The sequence below is a fragment of the Phytophthora ramorum genome (assembly GCF_020800215.1).
Source record: "Phytophthora ramorum isolate Pr-102 chromosome Unknown Phyram_PR-102_s0007, whole genome shotgun sequence".
Lineage (NCBI taxonomy): Eukaryota > Oomycota > Peronosporomycetes > Peronosporales > Peronosporaceae > Phytophthora > Phytophthora ramorum.
The window spans coordinates 2,112,902-2,131,663 of record NW_027150653.1 but is presented as its reverse complement, the minus strand read 5'-3'; the positions used below and the strand labels follow the sequence as shown (position 1 = coordinate 2,131,663).

The 18,762-nt window shown below is 54.6% G+C and overlaps 8 protein-coding genes across 8 annotated transcripts; 4 read left to right on the top strand and 4 right to left on the bottom strand.

Annotated features, from left to right (window-relative positions):
- Positions 1-183: 183 nt before the first annotated feature.
- Positions 184-1,203, bottom strand: KRP23_8685 (putative protein phosphatase 2C 80; the record flags this gene model as incomplete). Its single annotated transcript, XM_067894156.1, has 1 exon — positions 184-1,203. The coding sequence occupies one exon, from the start codon at positions 1,201-1,203 to the stop codon at positions 184-186; it is 1,020 nt and encodes a 339-aa protein (XP_067743617.1).
- An 822-nt stretch (positions 1,204-2,025) lies between these two features.
- On the top strand, positions 2,026-2,987 carry KRP23_8684 (uncharacterized protein; the record flags this gene model as incomplete). Its single annotated transcript, XM_067894155.1, has 4 exons — positions 2,026-2,292; positions 2,362-2,492; positions 2,567-2,784; positions 2,854-2,987. The coding sequence occupies 4 exons, from the start codon at positions 2,026-2,028 to the stop codon at positions 2,985-2,987; spliced, it is 750 nt and encodes a 249-aa protein (XP_067743616.1).
- A 134-nt stretch (positions 2,988-3,121) lies between these two features.
- Positions 3,122-5,568, top strand: KRP23_8683 (uncharacterized protein; the record flags this gene model as incomplete). The annotated part of the gene is made up of 2 exons (XM_067894154.1): positions 3,122-5,371; positions 5,455-5,568. 2 exons carry the CDS (start codon positions 3,122-3,124, stop codon positions 5,566-5,568), a joined length of 2,364 nt encoding a protein of 787 aa, XP_067743615.1.
- Positions 5,569-5,924: 356 nt separating this feature from the next.
- KRP23_8682 (DENN domain-containing protein Crag) lies at positions 5,925-9,328 on the top strand (the record flags this gene model as incomplete). Its single annotated transcript, XM_067894153.1, has 8 exons — positions 5,925-5,993; positions 6,130-6,314; positions 6,399-7,041; positions 7,110-7,547; positions 7,639-8,143; positions 8,221-8,375; positions 8,448-9,105; positions 9,174-9,328. The coding sequence occupies 8 exons, from the start codon at positions 5,925-5,927 to the stop codon at positions 9,326-9,328; spliced, it is 2,808 nt and encodes a 935-aa protein (XP_067743614.1).
- A 91-nt stretch (positions 9,329-9,419) lies between these two features.
- KRP23_8681 (2-oxoisovalerate dehydrogenase subunit beta, mitochondrial) lies at positions 9,420-10,729 on the bottom strand (the record flags this gene model as incomplete). The annotated part of the gene is made up of 4 exons (XM_067894151.1): positions 9,420-9,479; positions 9,552-9,674; positions 9,738-9,980; positions 10,046-10,729. 4 exons carry the CDS (start codon positions 10,727-10,729, stop codon positions 9,420-9,422), a joined length of 1,110 nt encoding a protein of 369 aa, XP_067743613.1.
- A 310-nt stretch (positions 10,730-11,039) lies between these two features.
- Positions 11,040-12,704, bottom strand: KRP23_8680 (Xylulose kinase; the record flags this gene model as incomplete). Its single annotated transcript, XM_067894150.1, has 1 exon — positions 11,040-12,704. The coding sequence occupies one exon, from the start codon at positions 12,702-12,704 to the stop codon at positions 11,040-11,042; it is 1,665 nt and encodes a 554-aa protein (XP_067743612.1).
- A 271-nt stretch (positions 12,705-12,975) lies between these two features.
- KRP23_8679 (Lipoamide acyltransferase component of branched-chain alpha-keto acid dehydrogenase complex, mitochondrial) lies at positions 12,976-14,706 on the top strand (the record flags this gene model as incomplete). The annotated part of the gene is made up of 5 exons (XM_067894149.1): positions 12,976-13,729; positions 13,804-13,874; positions 13,950-14,195; positions 14,270-14,370; positions 14,448-14,706. The coding sequence occupies 5 exons, from the start codon at positions 12,976-12,978 to the stop codon at positions 14,704-14,706; spliced, it is 1,431 nt and encodes a 476-aa protein (XP_067743611.1).
- Positions 14,707-14,888: 182 nt separating this feature from the next.
- Positions 14,889-17,726, bottom strand: KRP23_8678 (RCC1 and BTB domain-containing protein 2; the record flags this gene model as incomplete). The annotated part of the gene is made up of 13 exons (XM_067894148.1): positions 14,889-15,017; positions 15,099-15,185; positions 15,265-15,325; positions 15,407-15,464; positions 15,548-15,626; positions 15,700-15,966; positions 16,047-16,238; positions 16,315-16,559; positions 16,627-16,938; positions 17,044-17,168; positions 17,252-17,288; positions 17,386-17,518; positions 17,616-17,726. 13 exons carry the CDS (start codon positions 17,724-17,726, stop codon positions 14,889-14,891), a joined length of 1,836 nt encoding a protein of 611 aa, XP_067743610.1.
- Positions 17,727-18,762: the final 1,036 nt, after the last annotated feature.

Sequence of the window (18,762 nt, the reverse complement as noted above, 5' to 3'; positions counted from 1 at the left end):
ACATGGTCAAGTTGCCTTGAAGGCAGAGACGTTGAGAACTCATTGTCAAGTGCTTGCTCTTTTAGAAGAATTTACTACGGCTAATATATATTTTAGTCATACTATAGCTGGTGTGGTTTGGTCTGTATGTGTGCGGTGGGTACCAGACTGCGTGGTGTTGGGATGTCTGCCAATGGAACATGCTCACGCGAGTATGGCTGCGCACACGGAAATGTCGTCGCGCTTGCCCTGCTTCTTGTGCGCAAAGGCAAGCAGGTTGGACGCGCTGTAGAAAGCTAACTGGCGGACACGTTGCTCCTTGCTAAAGGTCGCGCGCTTCACGTCCAGAGAAGGGATGGTCTCGCACTTCCGTCGGAATCGCTCGAACTCCTCGGCATCCACAGTCTTGTTGGCCTCGAGCTCCGACAACGCCTCGAGGCAGAAGCCCGCGGCGGAGACGGCGAACGGGATGTACTGTGTGTTGCATGTGAAAGTATCCTTGGCGCGTTGTACTGTCCTGCGCGCCATCTCCTCGGCCGCGCCGCTCTTCGATCGAGCCGACGACGAGATCTCAGCCGAGCCGACGCACGATGCGATGTCGTCTACGAACAAGTTGTCGTGCACGCCGTCCGAGAACAGCAAGCACACGTCTCCAGTCTCGTACTCGAATGTCTGCACCTGCACCTCTGTGGCGTAATTGATGGCCTGGTTGCTGGACACCACGGCCGGCACGTTAAAGTCGTAGACGATGGAGTCGCTCTCAAATACGAGTGCGCCGCCGCGGAAGACGACGCACTTGCAGTCGCCGATCGTGTACACGAACATCTGCCGCGAGGTCTCGTCAAAGAAAACAGCCGAGATGGTCGAGTCGAGGCGGCCTTTGCGTTTGGCGAGCTTACGCGCGCTCTTGGTGGCCGCCTGCATGCTGCGGCCGAAGTCCTCGGCGCAGGGCGGCTCCTCCCGCGAGCGCTTGCGCAGCTTGGACAGCGACGTGAGCGTCTCAGCCACCAGCATGCGAGCTAGCACGCCTGACGCCTTCATGGTGCCGGACACGCCGTCCGCCACCACCATGTAGCTGGGCCCGAAGCCGACGGCGTCGTCCCCGTGGAACGAGTGCGTAGCGCTGCCCACGGACGAGAAGCAGCCGGGCGCCTTCTTGTCACCGATCTCAGTCAGCCCCTTGCACGTGCGCATGCGGTCCAGCAGATACTGCGCGGCGTTCATGGCCGGCAGGAAGAGCGCTCGCACGCGGACGAGGGAAGCGAAAGTGGGCGCTCTCGAATGGAGTGTGGGCCGCGTGCCCCTTCCCGGTTCTTGCCGCCCATCCCATTTCCGACGAAGCCGCAACCCGGGCACTAACGGCGGCAGCGTATAGTAGGAAGTACATTTACCGGCTGATATGGTATTGAACATACTAAACATAAGGTAATTTGCATTTATCCGGAGTATACGGCGGTGCCGCCGTTCTGCCACGTCCGAACGTTTTTCCGCGCTGCAATGACGTTGAACAGCAAAACCGTTGTCGCTGCTGCAGTTGAAAGGTGGTTTCTAAATACAAGTGTCGCCAATACGAAGATCGTATCTGTTTGACCAAGTTCATTTATCGTCGCTGCCGCTGTAGACGTGCGGCAATTGGTGTCCTGGCGGCAAACCGACGAGTCTCTGCTCGCCAACTTTCCGTCCTGGAAGGTGCAGTGCCAACCCGTCGACCGCAGATGTATTCTGGCTTTGACGATGTAGCTTTCCGGCATTGGTGTCGAGGCTATCTGCCATACGAACGCACGCCATGCTCGACTCGACTCGACGTCGATCAAAGATCACGAGGCACGAGCTGAGAAATTATCTCGTTTCGTCACCAGCGCTTGCATGTTGCAGCAGCAAAGCACCCAGTGAGAACCTTGCATGATGGCATGCGTTGCCGCAAAATTGCCAACATCTTGAAGTTGCGCGAATCTTACGTTGCACCAAACCTAGCAAGTTGACGCAACGTAAGACTCGCTCAACTTTAAGATGGTGACGATTTTGCTCATAATCAAACCGACGACCATGCGCAGCGACGCGAACAAGCTCAAGGTGCTGTTGTTGAGCGACCTTGAGGGACAGACCCCGCGCGTGAACCAGCTGTGCGAGGAGCTAGTGAGCTCTGAAGACTGCGACGTAGATGCCGTGCTGGTCACGGGCGGCCTGGTGGCCAAGCGCGGGCCACACGCGTACGAGGCGCTCGAGGCCGTGTCGGCGGCCGAAGGAGACATGATGGCGCTCATTTCGCGGCTGGAGATGATCATTTGCCGTGTGCTGTACATCCCAGACGACGTGCGTCTCTGTCAGTTGGCAATGGTGGGGCTTGCAGCCAGAGCTGACTGATACGCTTTGACTGAGCAGAACGACCCGCCCACGACGCGCAACATCGCCGCGTCGACGCCGTCGCTGACACAGTATTCTTCAAACGTGTACTGCCGAGAAGAGCAACTTATTGAAGGCGTGACGGTCATGGGCGAAGCACGATATTTCAAGTACGACCGACTCGTCCTGAGAGCGGTGGTTGGGTGAACTAAAGGTGCTTGGTCTGGTTCCTGGTTGCTGACAGGTTGGTGAATGACGGCAAGAATCCAATGCAAGACCGCGACATGGTACTGGTGCTGCGTGACTCGGCGGTCAAGACTCGGCTGCCTGCGGTGGAGAACTCCTTCTTCGCTGGTCTGCTGCCTATGCTGCAGTCCAATAAGCAAGAGGAGCCTCGCGCGGTTGAAATTATTGGCGGCAGCGACCAGCATCCGCACGCGCAGCTCCCGTTGATCTATCCAGGTGCGTTCACGCTGATGACATCTGAGACCTTGTGACTAGCGAATGTGTGACCCGACGTTGTGGTTGCAGGTTCCTTGCGGCTGGGTCAGTATACTATACTGCAGCTGGAGAAAGATCCCCTCGACGGCAAGTGGGGTGTAGCAGCCGTCATCTCCCATCAACTCGAGAAAGAAGACGACGAGGATGAAGACGCCTCGTACTAGCCGTCATATTTCAAAGTATACCCGCGTATTGTCATTTTTAGATCTCTTTCACTTTGTAAGTCAAACTGTTGCAATACAACCCGAATTTTTGTGTTGGGTGCGTGCGGTCATATTCTGCAGAAAAAAGCTCGAATATGGGAACGGGCGAGCACTGGGGGAAGCCTCGTGACACACCGAGCTTGCGCGAGTTAGAGCAGCTCCGCGTATTGGCAATGTACGAGTTCGAGCCGCCGTTGTCCAGTCAAGAGCTGGTGGCAGCGCTGCGCGCATGCGACAACCGCACGGAAGATGCCTACGAGTATATCAAAGCCAGTCGCCGCCACCAGTGCTCCATTGCGACCCCTGCGTCTGCGTCTGCGCCAGCCGCCACCAGCATGGCGACGCCGGATCGAGAGAAGCGGCGCATGAGCCAGTCGTCTGTGGACGACAACGTGGCGCCTAGCAAGAGGCGCAAGGACCTGAGCTTCGTGCTGCTGGACGAGGAAGAGAAGGAGGAGGAGAAAGACACGACGCCAGAGACACAGCAGGATGCGGAGGCGGCGCCGACTGCTGCGGACTGTGCGAGAGCGCAGCAGATCCTGCAGCAGACAGTGGAGGACCGAGTGGCTGCTCGTCAGCCGCTGCGCAATCCTGAGTGGGTGACCAAAGTGTGGCAGAGTCTGCAGGTTCCGGAGGTGCTGGAGCTGGCGATGCAATTGAATCTGACGGTGGATGCGCTGGCCAGGTGGGTAAAGTTTGTGGAGACGCAGAATGCCCAAGACATCCAGACACGCGGAGCAGCTTTGACAATTGAAGTGGCAGCTAGTCTTCCGCCTGTTGTGCCCAATGCTGAAGAAGTGGTGGCATGCTCGCCAAAGGATGAAGTCCTGTTGAAGAAAGATGAAGAGGTAGCGGCCGTGGTTTTAGCAGAGAACCAGGCAGCTGAATTGAGTGCATTTGCGCGTGCCAATACTGCCAAGAACGCTATTGAGTGTATGTCCTCGGCCTGCAAGGCTTACATGGATCGGTTGGGCTGGTTTAGGCAGTCAAACAGCACGATAAGCGAAGAGAAGACTAAGGTGCAGATGTCACTCGAAACGTTGAGCCAGAAGTTGGCTTCATTGGCGGAAGGAAGCACCCGTGAAGTGAAGGCGGCGGAGCGCTCACTGCTAGACGCCAAGCAGACGAAGGAAAATCGATCCCAGCGAATCTTAGATTTTGTTCGCAAGCGCCACGAGGAGCTTCTTGCCGACGGCGAAACAGAAGCATCGGCCAGTCTGCAATCGGTCGTTGAAGTCTGGAAACGAGACGACGACGAGGTTCAGGCGCTGTGGAGCTCTCGAAGCGATAGCGAAGAGCGCGTGGACAAATTTGCACGTGAATTAATGGTCGCCAATTATGCGCTGACGTTCCACCAGAATCTGAATATTTTGTTCCGTAAGGTTCGTAAGCGGCGTGAGGAAGCGCTTAGGACCTCTTCCAAGTGCCTCGAGAAGGCACGAATGGACTCGGAGGCCCGCGCAACACCAGCGTTGGAAGGCTACATCCCGATGCTTGCACGCGCACTGTTCAAATACTATGAATTCCATTCCATCCAGCAATCTAAGGCGAAAGAGGAGTTGCAAGAGCAGGAAAAGGCCCTGGAAGCTCACAATGAGTACTTTGGTGACTCTGCGCCAATCAAGAAGGGGGATATTGAGAAGCGGATTCGCGAATTCATAGGTGTCACGCAGAGCTCAATGCAAGTGATCATGGAAATAGCGGAAGGCCAGGAGCAGCTATGGAAACAAAAGGATGCTGTACTCCCGGCATCAGTGCGCCTTGTGTTAATTCGTGAGTTCAAGGCGTTGTGGCTTCAGCTGAGTGGACCCATGCGAGATGTCATGAAGAAGTTTGTGGCGACAATCGAGGCGGCTGCAGGCGGTGTTGTGGCTGTTGAGCCACCACAGCAACCACCGCAACAGCCTGCGGTTCCTGTGCTCATTACAGCGAATGCGATTGACGAGGTTATCCCGGCGTTTACACTACCAACATTTACAAACAGCCATGCGGAAGCGGTCACACCGTACCGAACGGCAATATCGGCGATTGTCGCACCCACCGATGCTAAGAGTGATTCCAACTCTCCAAGAGCGGAGAAAGATCAGAGCAGGAATGCGCGGACCCAGTCTCCAGCGTGTAGCGATGAGACGAGAGGAGCGACTGAGACTCCCGAACCACAAAAGCCGCCCTATGAGTTTGATGTGGGGTCGACCCTGTACTCAAAGATACCTGTTGGCGAGAATTGCACACAGTTCATCCGTGGCGTCGCACTGAAGCAGCTGGAGAACGGAATGTATTTGATGCAGTACGACAACGGCGATAAGTTCTCGGTGGGCAGCTCCTTCCTTTTCACGAAAGAACTGGTACGCTGCGACTTCGTCTCTGTTTTTTGCTTCTGCATGGAGTTACGTTCCTAACATTGTAGCTTTCGTTGTCTATTCTGCAGATGGAACAGAACCTGAAAGCAGGCGGTGCGACGGCGCCCGATCAGGACACCGACATGGAGGTTGCCGAAGAAGCCCAGGACAAATCGAGCGAGGGCAATTGTGCCATTATGTAGCGATATTGCGCGACATGGAGGTGGTGATTTTTGATTATTGAGTAGGAAAGAGAGCAGACAACAGGGGTTGCTTGGGTTTTTATTTGCTTTTTGTAACAGGGAATGTTGAAGTTGAAGTGCATATTGTTTTTTGTTGTGATACTGGTTGATCGCCACGGATATGAGAAGGAGGGGGGCTGTGTCTGAAGAAAGGTTGAGGAGAACCCCCGAGTGGCTTTTTTTGCCGCTCAGCACCTGTGTTCGTTGCGTTGCTGACTCTGTCAGTGTTTCCTGCAGTCCACAACAGTTTTTAAGAGCACTCAAATACGCTCCTTAACTGATTGTCTTACATAAGGTTTCAGATTCCGAGGAGTCCGATGAGCTCTCGCTTTAGCGAGGAGAGCGCGGTCGGTGACGCGTGGCAGGAGAAGTTCGAGCAGCTGCAGGTGCGCTGACTGTTGCTGTGTATGTGCTGGGGCTCTAGGGCCCCAATTGCAGCCTCGTAAACCGCTTCCCTACCGAAGAAGATCGCATTTAGTTGCTGTGAAGTCTTTTGCTGATTTTTGTGCGTGTTCCGGTCAGAATGAGCTGGCGCTGGCGCAGTATGAGGCACAGAAGTGGAAGGAGAAGTACTTGGTGGAGAAGAGACGGCGGCAGAAGACGGCGAGGGACCTTCTGGACCTCGTGGTGCGCACCGAGCGCCACCCGGACGGGGATAGTGATCCTGCCGGCACTGCCACGAGAGAGAGAACTTCCTCAATATTCAGGTTGGTTGCAATGCGGTTGAGGAAGCTCTGAGCAAAATTTGGTGATTTTTGAGCACTTCTTCGGCATTTTCTTGTTGTGAGCAGCAGTCCAGACCACACGGCCAATCTACTGAGCCCGACGTTGTCGTCTTTTGACTTTGACGACGACTCTAGTGAAGAGGACAGTGATGATTCCGATGAGCAGGCACCGGGGACGCCGCCTTCTCTTGAAGAGGCCACACGACATGAGTCAGAAGTTGTTGCAGAATCAGAAGATGAAAAGCCCGAGATGAAACACAGAATTAGCCAGCGGATCAATGCGTCATTGGCACTGGAGCTGCGAGACCGACAATCGCTCCTGTATCATTTGAATTCAGGCTCGGGAATTCCTGGGCGAGTGAGTCGGTCGTCGACTACCGGTTCTGCGTTGGAAGCGTTTGGCGGGTCGTCGCAGCGACTAATGGATGGCAAAAATGGTGTTGATAATGAGCACTCGCAGCAGCAACAGCTCATGTACCGCATTATGTATGCTAAACCGTCATCACGCGATCTTTGGCATGCACGAGCGCATCCGAACAAACTGCAAAACGTGGCACGCTCAATCATGTTTTCCATGCACCTCAAGAAAGAGCACATCTTTGAACGCTTTTTCGTGACTGGAATGGCTCTCAGTGAGACGGAGCGGCAACATCAACCTTCAGGTCTTGCAGGTTACTGGAAACCCAAACTCTTGTATGATTTTCCAAACGTACGTGAGTTATGCACCGTTGATGTGGATGCTATTAGTGCTAATATTCGTTCATTTTGCTGGGCTAGCGAATAAACGATCCTCCAGATGAGTCTGTCGCGGATTTTTGCTTTCCGAGAGGCGTGCCTCTGACGATGTGCACTCCCGACCAAGCGGCATCCGTTCTAGGCGTGGCAGTGTCCAAGTGGTTCACCGAGATCGAGCCACTTCAGAAACATATCAAGCAAGCACCCGAGTCTACGGGCTACACCTTTCGCCTTACAGGTGCGAAAGGAGAAGTATTATACGGCTTTTGTGTTGCAATCATGAGGGAAGTAGCAGCGGCAGACATCTCAGTGGCGAGCAGTGCAGCACCGAAGAGCCCTCGTTCTAACTGGACTCCGAGCTGGTTTGGTGGAAACGCATCGCCATCTAACAAAGGAAGCCGAATGACCATGACAAGCAAGATAGCGCCGGTGTGTTACTGCTTCACGAGCAAATTCCCGTTTTATCGCTTCCATTTCGCGGTGAGTTTGATTTACTTTTCACTGCTTCCATGCATTATTGGTCACGCTGTGGTGGTTCTACTGATGCCACTGGGCTGATCGTTCATCGTAGCTACTCCGCCATATCATAGAGAATGAGCTTGAGCAACAGAGGCTCTCATCTACTGCTACTTCAGAGGATCCGGGGGACAAAGCCAGAGAGGACGAGCAGTTCGAGATCATTTTAAGACCACTGCTTGATTTGGCGATAGAATTCACGATTTTTCACGAGGAAAATCCTCGCGCTCGAGATCGGCAGGCTGATTCGGAAGCCGGCCACCAGAGTTTGACTTCAGTAGCAACAAAACTGACCGTTTCTCCGGTAGAACGGCGTGTCGTGTTAAGTGAAGATGCTAGCGTGAGCGGCAGCAAAACTGATGGCAGCAGCAAGGAGACGAGAAAGCAACCAAGCCAACTGAGAAAAAGCCTTAGCACTGACGACATTGGCACTTACAATTCTGCAAACGAGTTGATCGTGGACAAACCCATGGTAAGAACGATTGACTCAAGGCAACCAAAAGAATACGAGCGCGTGAAAGTTGGCGACATTCTGGAGGCGGTTGACAGCATCTCAACGGGTACGTGAGGCTGAAGTATTTGCTTATGACATTGTAATATTTTTTCATGATCGAAATGCTTTTGGTTTGTCTTGTAGCCTCAATGACCTTCGAACAAACGATGGCACTGTTGGATAAAGGGGATCGACCGATGCGACTGCGCTTTCGCAGACCAAGGTCTACAGAGCAAACGTCTTCGACAAGTTCCAAGCGGCCAAACCATCGTCGGTGCTTATCACCCTCTGGCATCGACGTGCGTTGCTTTGCATACTGTCATACCCATGAGTATTTACTAACCTGTATTGTTGCTGACTGCTTGTTACAGATTTTACACCGAGCACGTCGGATCAAGATTAATGATCCGGGGCATTGGTCGACAGCGCGATTTCCGATGTTCGATTTCAGCTACCAGTTCCCGAAACGCCACTCTGATCGATGGTCTGTTGGTGTCGTGCTACGCTTTTTGACACCTGACAAAGTGGTAGAGATTATGGCCTACTTGCTCCTTGAGAAGCAGGTTGTGATCATGAGTGATAGCCCCGCCAAGGTGTCAGCAGTGTGCACGGCGCTTCTACTTCTGCTTGCTCCATTCCAGTGGCAGTCGACGTATATCCCCTTGTTGCCGTCAGGTCTCCTGGATTTCCTGCACTCCCCCGTACCGTTTCTCGTAGGTTGTCACTCGCTCGAAGACACATCCGAGTGGCCCGACGTCTGCTTTTACGGCGTCGATAAGGACCGTATCGCGGTGCCGGCTGTGACGAAGCATTTGGGTCCGACATCGATTCCCAATGGCGTGGAACTTTGCCGCCTTCTCCGCAAAGCCAAAGAACGCTTTTGTGCTCTGTATCCCACAGGGAAGCCTTGGTACGAGCTGACAGACGAGCAAGACACGATCATCACACTAACGATGCAAGAGGCGGAGATTTTCCTGCGAGACCTTGGTTTTGACATTTCTTCTCAAGACCTAGCATCATCAATCTCAGGTAAATGATTCGTGCCACTGCGGATTGAATTGTGCGATACCGGCTAACTTATGCGCTACCATAATCAGGAGGTCAGAGCTTTTACGATCGTTTGCAGGAAGAGGTTGCCAAGGAGGTGCGCAACAGCATGTACGAGGATTATTTGGACGAGTTCACACAGACGCAGCTGTTCTGCCAGTACTACGAGAGTTTGCTGCAACCAGAAGCGCAGAAAGCACAATAGCTGTTGTTATGGACTGGTTGCGATAATAAAGTTGAAAACGTGGAGTGAATAATCGAGGTTATCGTTAATCATAGGTGTTGGCAGCTGAGCCCTAGTAATCCACTACTTTCTTGATCGCCTCGAAGTTCCGCAGCGCGTCCGGAAGATAGTGCTGCTCATCAAACGACATAGACGTGAGTTCATCTTTCTGCAATACAAAACCCGTCAGACAGCGTGAACTCACCGACTCATACGCTAGCGGGAAAGGCGTATCGTAGCCGCACACGCGCTGAATGGGGGCTTCCAAGCTCAAGAAGCACCGCTCCTGAATACTAGACGAGATTTCGGCGGCAAAGCCCCCGGATTTCTGCAAATGCATTTACTCGTTAGCATGACGTCAACACAACAAACCCATTCATCAGAAACTTACCGGAGCTTCATGACTGACGACTAGCCGTCCAGTTTTGCGTACCGAGTGCTCAATTGTGTCCGCGTCCCAAGGGAAGATCGTCTGCAAGTCAATGAGTTCGCAGCTGATCCCAAGATCCTCAGCATAGCCACAGGCTTCCTCCAGCACCCGCATCTGCGCTCCCCAGCCGACCACCGTGACGTCCGAGCCTCGTCGCACAATCTCAGCCTCACTCAAGTTCTGTACATACTCCCCAACTGGCACCTAGGCATCACCAAGCATCAATAGTCAGCAAAGACAACTTCTTCGCATGAAAAAACACATCGCACCTCTGCGACTGAAGCGCGATAGAGAGCCTTGGGTTCCAGGAAGAGCACTGGGTTGGGGTCGCGGATAGACGCCAATAGCAATCCCTTAGCTGCCACGGGGTTGCGTGGCACCACCACCTTGAGCCCGGGCGTGTGTGCGAAGTACGCCTCCGGCGACTGCGAGTGGTAGTGTCCTCCGTGGCCCACAGCGCCGTACGGTGCACGGAACGTGAGCTTCCCGCAGTCGAATTCGTTGCCCGACCGGTAGCGAAACTTGGCTGCCTCATTCACGATCTGGTCAAAGGCCGGGAAAATGTAGTCGGCGAATTGGATCTCGGCGATGGCCGTGCGGCCCGTGGACGCGTAGCCGATGGCGAAACCAGCGATGGCTTGTTCGCACAGCGGCGAGTTGAAGACGCGGTCGTTGCCGAACTTCTCGCGGAGGTCCACGGAGCAGCGGAAGACTCCACCAAAGGCCACGTCCTCGCCGAAGAGCACGGCCGACGGGTCCGTCTCCATTGCCACGCGCATGGCGTCGTTGATGGCCGTGAACATGTTCATCTGCGCCGTTTCGAGCACAGGCAACGCGTCGTCCTCTTCCTCTTGTGCTTGGGCGAGCGGCGGGGCGACATGAAGTGCACGCAGCAGTGTTGCATGGCGCAGACGGCGCGTCAAGACACGGCGGGAGGAAGACAGCAGAGACATTGGCGATGGCTAAAAGGAGCTATTCGAAGACTGTTGCCTCTGGTGCTTGAACCTGATTAGACCTTTTTTTGACCTTTCATATGCATCATAGCAAACGTTTTGATGAAGTACTTGAATTTCGGAGACGTTGAAGGCCATGTACTGAAAGAAATGCGGCTCACGCGGAGGGATGACCTCTGCGATACTAAACTGTGGTGGTGGAACTTGGTGATGGCGATCATTTGAAACCATTGATTCCTTGTTACTTGTTGATACATGTACGCTGCACATGAAAAGGGGACAGCTCACTTTGAACAGCCCTGCAGGCAGTTCAGCTGAGCAGACTGACGGCTTGGCTTTCCAGACCTTCGAAGCGCGGGATCTCGCTCGTGTACGTCTTGGCGTCCTGGTCGACGGGCGTGGCACTTAACGAGAAGTCGAGGCTGTCATTCACGTCAAATGGAACATATCCGGACGCATTGCCAGCACAAGCAAACCCGTGGCGGGCACGGAAGGCTCCACCCAGTGCGGCCGAGTTGGAAGCGCAGGTGAGGCGGTACACGGGCGCATTGAACACGTTCGCCAGCACTTGCAGCATGCACTGGTTCGCGGAGGCACCGCCAACCACGATCAGACGCTGCGGTTTGTTCACTCCGAGTCTCTCCGCGTGCAAACGCAGCGAAAGGAATTGGCTTTCCACCACTGCACGCACTTCCACCTCTGCAGGTGCAAGCGAGATGTCAGTGCGGGCACCGTTGGCGTCAAAGCCGACAACGCCTGCTTTGAGTGTCGACGGGGTGATTTCCGGGTCCTGGTAGTAGAATGCTGTGGTGCCTCCGTTGCCAGCCTTCGTGGAATTCATCAGTTCTTCAAACTTTTCCCACGACGCACCAGCGCGACGATCTCGGACTTCTTGGCGAGTGAGCGCACCGTTCTTGAAGCAGATCATGGCCATGACAGTGTTCGGGTCAATAGGGTTACAGAAGAAGTGTCCTTCCTTGCCGGAGAATCGGGCGGCCTCCGTGGGCACCACCGCAAACAGCGTGCTGGACGTGCCAAGTGAAACGCCAACGTCGCCGGGCTGAGAGAGGCCGATGCCGGCGAGCGTGCACGGATTGTCACCAGAGAATGGGATCACCTTGCAAGCAGCGACAAAGCCGTACTTCTCCTGGAAGTAGGCGTGGATAGCACCCACCGACGAGTACGCTCGCGAAACCTTCGAGCCCAACGCTTCCTCCAACTTCTCCGGTGCGTTGGCAGAGCTGCTGTACTTTGCCGTAGCCTTCACGAGCTCTGGTGACCACACCCTTTGGCGCACATCTAGCAGGTTCATGCCCGATCCATCGCTGTCGTCGATAGGAGTGTAGTCACCACAGAGCAACGACGTCAACATTGACGAGACCAGAGCGATCCGGCCGCACTTTTCCAGGAACTCGGGGTCCTCGTGGATCCGTTTGGCGACTTGGTTGCCCGTGAAGCGTTCGTACGCTCGGGACCCGCTGATCTCGGCGACACGATCAGCTCCGCCAACGGCAGCCTCCAGCTCCGAGCAGTAGCGTGTCGTCGAGCTGTCCATCCAACTCGGACCGTTGGGCAGGCAGAATGCAGACTGCTGCTGCTTCATAGCCTCCACCAAGGTATCGCCAGACTCTGCGGCAGCGTCTAAGCAGTCACGCAGCGAGAATCCCTTGCTCCAGAAGACGGACGCGTGCTGCTGCGCACTCCCGCTGACGCTCTTGATCTTGGCCGTGTCCACCGGACTCTCGGCCAGGTCTTGCATGACGGCGTCCAGCGACTCGATGAACATGAGCGAGGGGATCACCACCTCGTTCTCCTGCTCGCGCAACACGCCGTTGTCCGTGCCGTACTGCGGGAAGCGCTCGTCGAAGCGGAAGGAGCTCTCGTACACCACCTGGCCACGGGCGTCCACAACCACGGCCGACATGCTCTGCGTGGAGCAGTCCAGACCCAGAAAGAGCGCGCCGTCTTGAGTCATCTTTTGGCTTGATAAAGGGGGCTTTGGGAAGCAGGAAAAAGGGGGAATGAACGGCTAGAGAGGAGCAATGGCGTTGCTAGTGCATGTACAGCTCTAAGATGACACCGCCACTTTTTCGCCGCTTCAACGTAGTGATGACAATCAAAGATGTCGCCCCTCCCGCCCAATCCTAGGCTACTAACCCTAGTCTCTACCGACGTCAAGCCACTGCAACATTGGGCCGCCGCTTGAGCACATTGAGCCATTTCCCGATTCGAGTCCAAGCGTCCACATGAGCTCCGCGTTGCTGCGTCTGGGCCAACGACTGGCTGCAAGTCGTCGCGGCTTCCACGCCGGCGCCGTAGTCGCGTTCCCCGAGGTTCCGTTCAAGCTGGCGGACATCGGGGAAGGAATCGCTGAGGTGGAGGTGCTGCAGTGGTTCGTCAAGAGCGGCGACGAGGTCAAGCAGTTCCAGAACGTGTGCGAAGTGCAGAGCGACAAGGCCACAGTGGAGATCACGAGCCGCTACGACGGGGTCATCACCAAGGTGCACTACGAGGTGGGCGACATGGCCAAGGTGGGCTCCACGCTCATCGACATTGACGTGGACGACGCCACAGCTGCGGCGGTGCAGGGCGGCGGCAAGAAGAAGGCGTCATCGGGTCCCCCCATCCCTCGCAAGCCAGTTGCTAAGGGGCCTGTAACTGTTGCTGCACCAGTTCCTACGCCAGTGGAGGCTGCACCCGTGCCCACGCCCGCTCCTGTCGCTGCAGCTCGTCGCCAGGACAGCGACGAAAAGCTGTTGACGTCGCCATCAGTGCGTCGACTGGCAAGAGAACACAACATTGACTTGCACGACGTGGAAGGCACGGGACCTCAAGGTCGCATCCTCAAGGGAGATCTGCTGCAGTACATCAAGGTGCTGGCTGCGCACCCGCCCAAGCCTGCCACGTCTACGGGTCAGACCGCGGCTGCTGTGCAGTCCCCCGCAATGGATGGGCCCAATGCAACGTACTTGCAGCAAGACACGGTAGTGCCGTTGACACGTAAGTGCCTTCTCGGGGTTGTTTGCGTTTGCTTGTTCTAATCGATCGATGTGGAATGTATTTGTTGATTACAGCTATTCAGAAAATGATGGTCAAGTCAATGAACGCAGCGCTGCAAATCCCCCACTTTGGATATGCTGATGAGGTAGGGTCCTTGTGGTGTTTGAGTGGGTAATGGTGTGCATTTTGCTCAGTAACTCTGGCTGTTGTGCTACTGAAGATCCAAATGGATGCGTTATACGATCTCCGGAAGGAGCTGAAGCCGCTCGCCGAGTCCCGCGGTGTGAAGCTTTCGTTCATGCCTTTCATCATTAAGGCTGCATCGCTCGCTTTGAAGCATTACCCCATGCTAAACGCGACCGTTAACGAAAGCGAGACGGAGCTCACGCTGGTCGCCGCGCACAACATTTCGGTGGCTATGGACACGCCCGCAGGCCTTATTGTGCCAAACGTCAAGAACGTTGAGGTATGTACTTCGTAGACATTTGCTGCATAGATTGTGAGTGCAGGTGCTCATTCCGTTCCCGTTATTTTCTACAGTCGAAGAGCGTCATGGAGATCGCTGAAGACCTTAACCGCCTCCAGCAACTCGCGGTGGCAGGTAAACTTACACCCAGCGATCTGACGGGGGGCACATTCTCGTACGTATGCATATCTTGCTCTCATGTGACGGTTACTTCGCGAGTCCAATCTCATTTGGCTTGGTTGTTTTGAACAGAATCTCCAACATCGGAAGCATTGGTGGCACGTACATGAGCCCCGTTCTCATGGTCCCCCAGGTGGCCATCGGAGCCATTGGGCAGATCCAGAAACTGCCCCGGTACGATGCGGAGGGTAACGTTGAGCCTGTGCGTTTGATGAACGTGTCGTGGAGCGGCGACCACCGAGTGATTGACGGAGCGACAATGGCTCGCTTCTCGAACCAGTGGAAGGGATACTTAGAGACACCAGTCAGCATGCTGACGGAATTGAGTTGATTGAATAGAAAAGCATGAGGTTGCTGCAAGACAGTGGTAGTTTTCTCTGGAATATTTGTGAAGAAGGAGCATGGTTGAACACATCCAAGCACAGATTTTGTTCGGCTCAAGCTTCTTGACCTCGTCAACTGCACACGGAGGGACCTGGCGTTCTTAAGAGGTCTGTGCTAAAGTGCAAACGTCTAGCGATCGCGAAGATAGTCACTACAAGCTCCATCACCAGTATTGGCTTGGTTGGGAATTGCTACTCCTTGGTGTGAAGCTAAAAGGAGTACCTCCTGGAGTAGCTCTTGCGGAAGCCCAACGAAAGCCTATCGTGCGTGTAAACACCATGCGCATTGAGCAGATACACCAGATAACGAGGCTGAAGGTAGGTGACAACAATAACGTACCTGTGTCGCTATGACGCGGGCGAAGTGGTCCAAGATGAAGCCAAGACAGCGCTTTTTGAGTGTATACGCGTTGCGAAAGTGTGCGGACTGCACAGAAAGAGAGAACGAAAGGAGGCAGTTAAACTGAGCAACAAATTCACGAACTAAGCGAAGGAGCAGGACAAACCTCCATGACAATGACGACATTGTCCACGGATAAAATCTGCAGCAAAGCATTCTCACACGCGCTGCCGTAAAGTGAACCAAGAAGAAATGCAGAAGGTTGCGTTAATTGCCAAGCAACATTTGTTAGATCAAACACTTGATACCTTCGAAGACTTGTGACTAGATATTGGTCGGCCAGCGCGTGCAGCTCAAGAGAAAAATCTATACCAACATTCATATCAGTCACACAAATAAGGAATGATCACAATTTGCCGCGAGGCCATCGACATGTGCAGGCTTCGTACCCGCTGTCAAGTCTTGTGATGCCAGCGCAGCCACTCGATCAGTGTAAAGAAACTCCATAAGAGCTGCAAAGACGTCATACTACCGCACCATACCAGATACATCAATGATGGTTAATTCAAGAGGAACACCATATCCGTAATACCACACGCACCGAATACTCGGGGATGACGATTTCTGGCAATGACCCGTCTTTCATTCGACCGTCCAGCATTTTTTCTAGAGGCTCACAGCGAGCTACCAAAATGCAACTATGCGCAAACAGCAGACGCCCTTCTACTACGAAGGTAACATCGCTTCGAGTTGAGTTGTTCAGCATCTTGCGCAAGTCCCCACTTAGTGTCCCGGATCCTCTTGTTGGCGGGGTCTCGCCTTCAGGTGCACCAACCAAGCATACCGAATGATAAAACCCAGCCGCAACCTAGTTGCCGAGTGAGTGAACCAGAAGTGAGGTTGGTGCCTTTGAAGAATCGCAGCGGATAAATCTCCACCGATGCGTACCTTAATAACTGTTTTGTTCCTCAGCGCTGAAATAAGTTGAGGGCTTAAGCAGTCCATGGATGTTTCTAGTCCAAGCTGGCCGTGGTTATTGCGACCAAATGGATACACCTTGCCGTCGTCTGAGAGCGCAAGCGTGTGATAACAACCACACGCGACCTGGGTGATCCTCATGCGTGACAAGCTCTCCACAGGCTACACAACACAGTCAAAACACATGCACTATGCTGTTAGCCACAAGAGTCAACCAACATTTTAGTCTCTGACAAACCGTTGGATGCGCCATGTGTAGTTTGTGCCCCAGACCAAGTTGACCGTAGTCATTGCGTCCGAAAGTGTACACCGCGCCACCCTCCGTAACAACAGCAGTGTGGTGGTACCCACATGAAAGTTGGGGCACCACTGCTCTATCTAGAGGCGGCGCTAGACGTGTAGGCTGCAATACAGGCTCGGATGCGCTGTCAAGCCCGAGTTGCCCATGATCATTTTTCCCAAAAGCTACAACGCCGCCATCCCCTGAATTTAATAAATGCGTGAGTTTCTCCGGTGTAACTCGATGAATCCCTTGCAATGCGGCACGTACTGAGGGATGCCACTGTGTAATGCTGTCCACACGCAACTGCTAGAACGGGGCGCTGAAAGAAGTAGTCAACTGGCCGAGGCACTAGCTGGCCATTGTGGTTGCCCAAGCCTAGCTGACCATAGTCATTGCAACCGCACGCATACAACTCGCCGTTGTCCATTGCGATCGCTGTGTGGAAGTAGCTGCAGCCCACATCAGCCGCACGCTTGCCAGACAGTTCTTCCACCAGCGTCGCCTCCGTCACGGTAGTCGCCGTTCCAAGTCCCAACTGACCACGCATGTTGAATCCGACCGTGTACAAGTTTCCATTTGCTATGCAATACCACCGTAAAACACACACACACACACCGCACCAGGTTTCAAGTAAGAGCGAGCTACACCACTCCAAAAAGAATTGCCTGTAATCCAGTTCCGTACCACTAAGGGCTGCAAGGTGCTCGCTGCCATTACCCGAGAAAATCCTCACTGTACGATTGGAGCTAAGTCCCGACGAGAACCGGAGCGTCGGTACCCGCTCCGTCGTACCGATTGCACACTGCCCACTGCAACGAATGCGTCACGAGCGACAAGAGGTCAACTGGCTGGCTGCAGTGAGTCACCAAGATCAGCACAGACGCTGACGTACCTGTCATTATACCCGCACGTGTACACATTTCCGTCCTCTGACACAACCAGTGCAAATGACGCCCCAATTGCACCACGCCACCATTAGTTAGTGCCATGCAACAATCTAATGCAACAAAAAACTATGAAACGCACCGAACAGAATGGCGGTCTGCTCGTTCCCGCAGGCCACGTCCACCACGCGCTTGTCTTCGTTGCTGCCGAGATCCACGCGAGTGGGTTTGCTGCGGTCGATGGTATCGCCCAGTGCCAGCTCCCCGTACGTGTTCTAGGCGCCGACAAGTGTATCCATATCTCGACGGTAAGAGGCATGCGAAATCATAGCGGACGAAGCACTTTTCTGCTGTTTTTTGCGGTGTTCGCACCTGTCCAAAGCTGTAGACACCTTCTGGTTCATTCGCGCCGCCTTCGTTGTCGCTGGACGTGTCCAGGGGCTGCACGAAGGCCGGCGTCGCGAGCAAGTGGTTCGTCGCCATTGGGATGGATCTCCTTCGCTTGAAGCGTCGTGATTGGCTGCGGTATCCGAAAAGTTCAAACCGAAATGTGTGGGTGGCACGCTCCGCGAACGCGCCGTTTTTCGAACTTTTTACCGCGACCTTTGGCCCGCCAATGGTGCGCGGGTTTATGACTCAGGTCTCATGACGTGCCCTACAAATTGTGGCGCAATGCCCGCGGAGACCTGTAGGTCATAATGATAGCAGCGCGCTACGTGGATCAGATCATCTTCTGTGTTGTTGCCGAAAGCGCCCACGTTGCTCTTGCTGCCGTCGTTGCTGCCGCAGTTGCCATTTTGCCGCATGTGGCTTGGTTGCCAGCACGCCAGGATGTGTTTCCGATCGTATCCTGCCAGCTGACCCGTTCCAGCCAGCCGCTGGCAAGGTGAAGGGCTGCTAAGATGGCTACGTATATGTGTCGAGGAGACCGCCACGGTCGATGCCATGCCAACTCGGTGGTGCCGTCGCAGAGCAGCAAGACAGGGCCAGTTGGGGCGAGGCGAAATCAGACTCGTAGTCGTGGGCGCCAGCAAGCTCCGTCGCATCGCCGCCGGTTTCGCCCACACATCTGCGCACCCCCAGCCGCGCGCGCCACCTGCCTCACAACACGCCTACAAGGACACCTCTGCAGCCAGCGCTTCGGGGCGCAGGCAGCCAACGCGTTGGCCCTCCCATGCCTCGCCTGCAGACAGTCGTCGCTCTCGCGGGCGGAATTGCTTTTTTGCTTTCCCTCTCAAAAATCGAAACAGGGCCGATAGTGAATGCAAGTCAAATTGCACGGCTCTGCGCGGACCCGCTTCAATACCAAGATCCAATTCTAATGATTCCAGGGCCAGCCGCTGGCGTTCGTGAGCCGCCATTCCAGTTTTCTCTGCCTCGTGCGCGTATTGAGCAGGTCCAGGCAGGACCAGTCATCACCAGTCAGCACCGCTCAGTCTTCACCAGCCCAACTCAGCACCAACTTAGCCTTCACCAGCCTGGGAATACTCGCCGCCAGCTTCTAATTCAGGAACGCGAG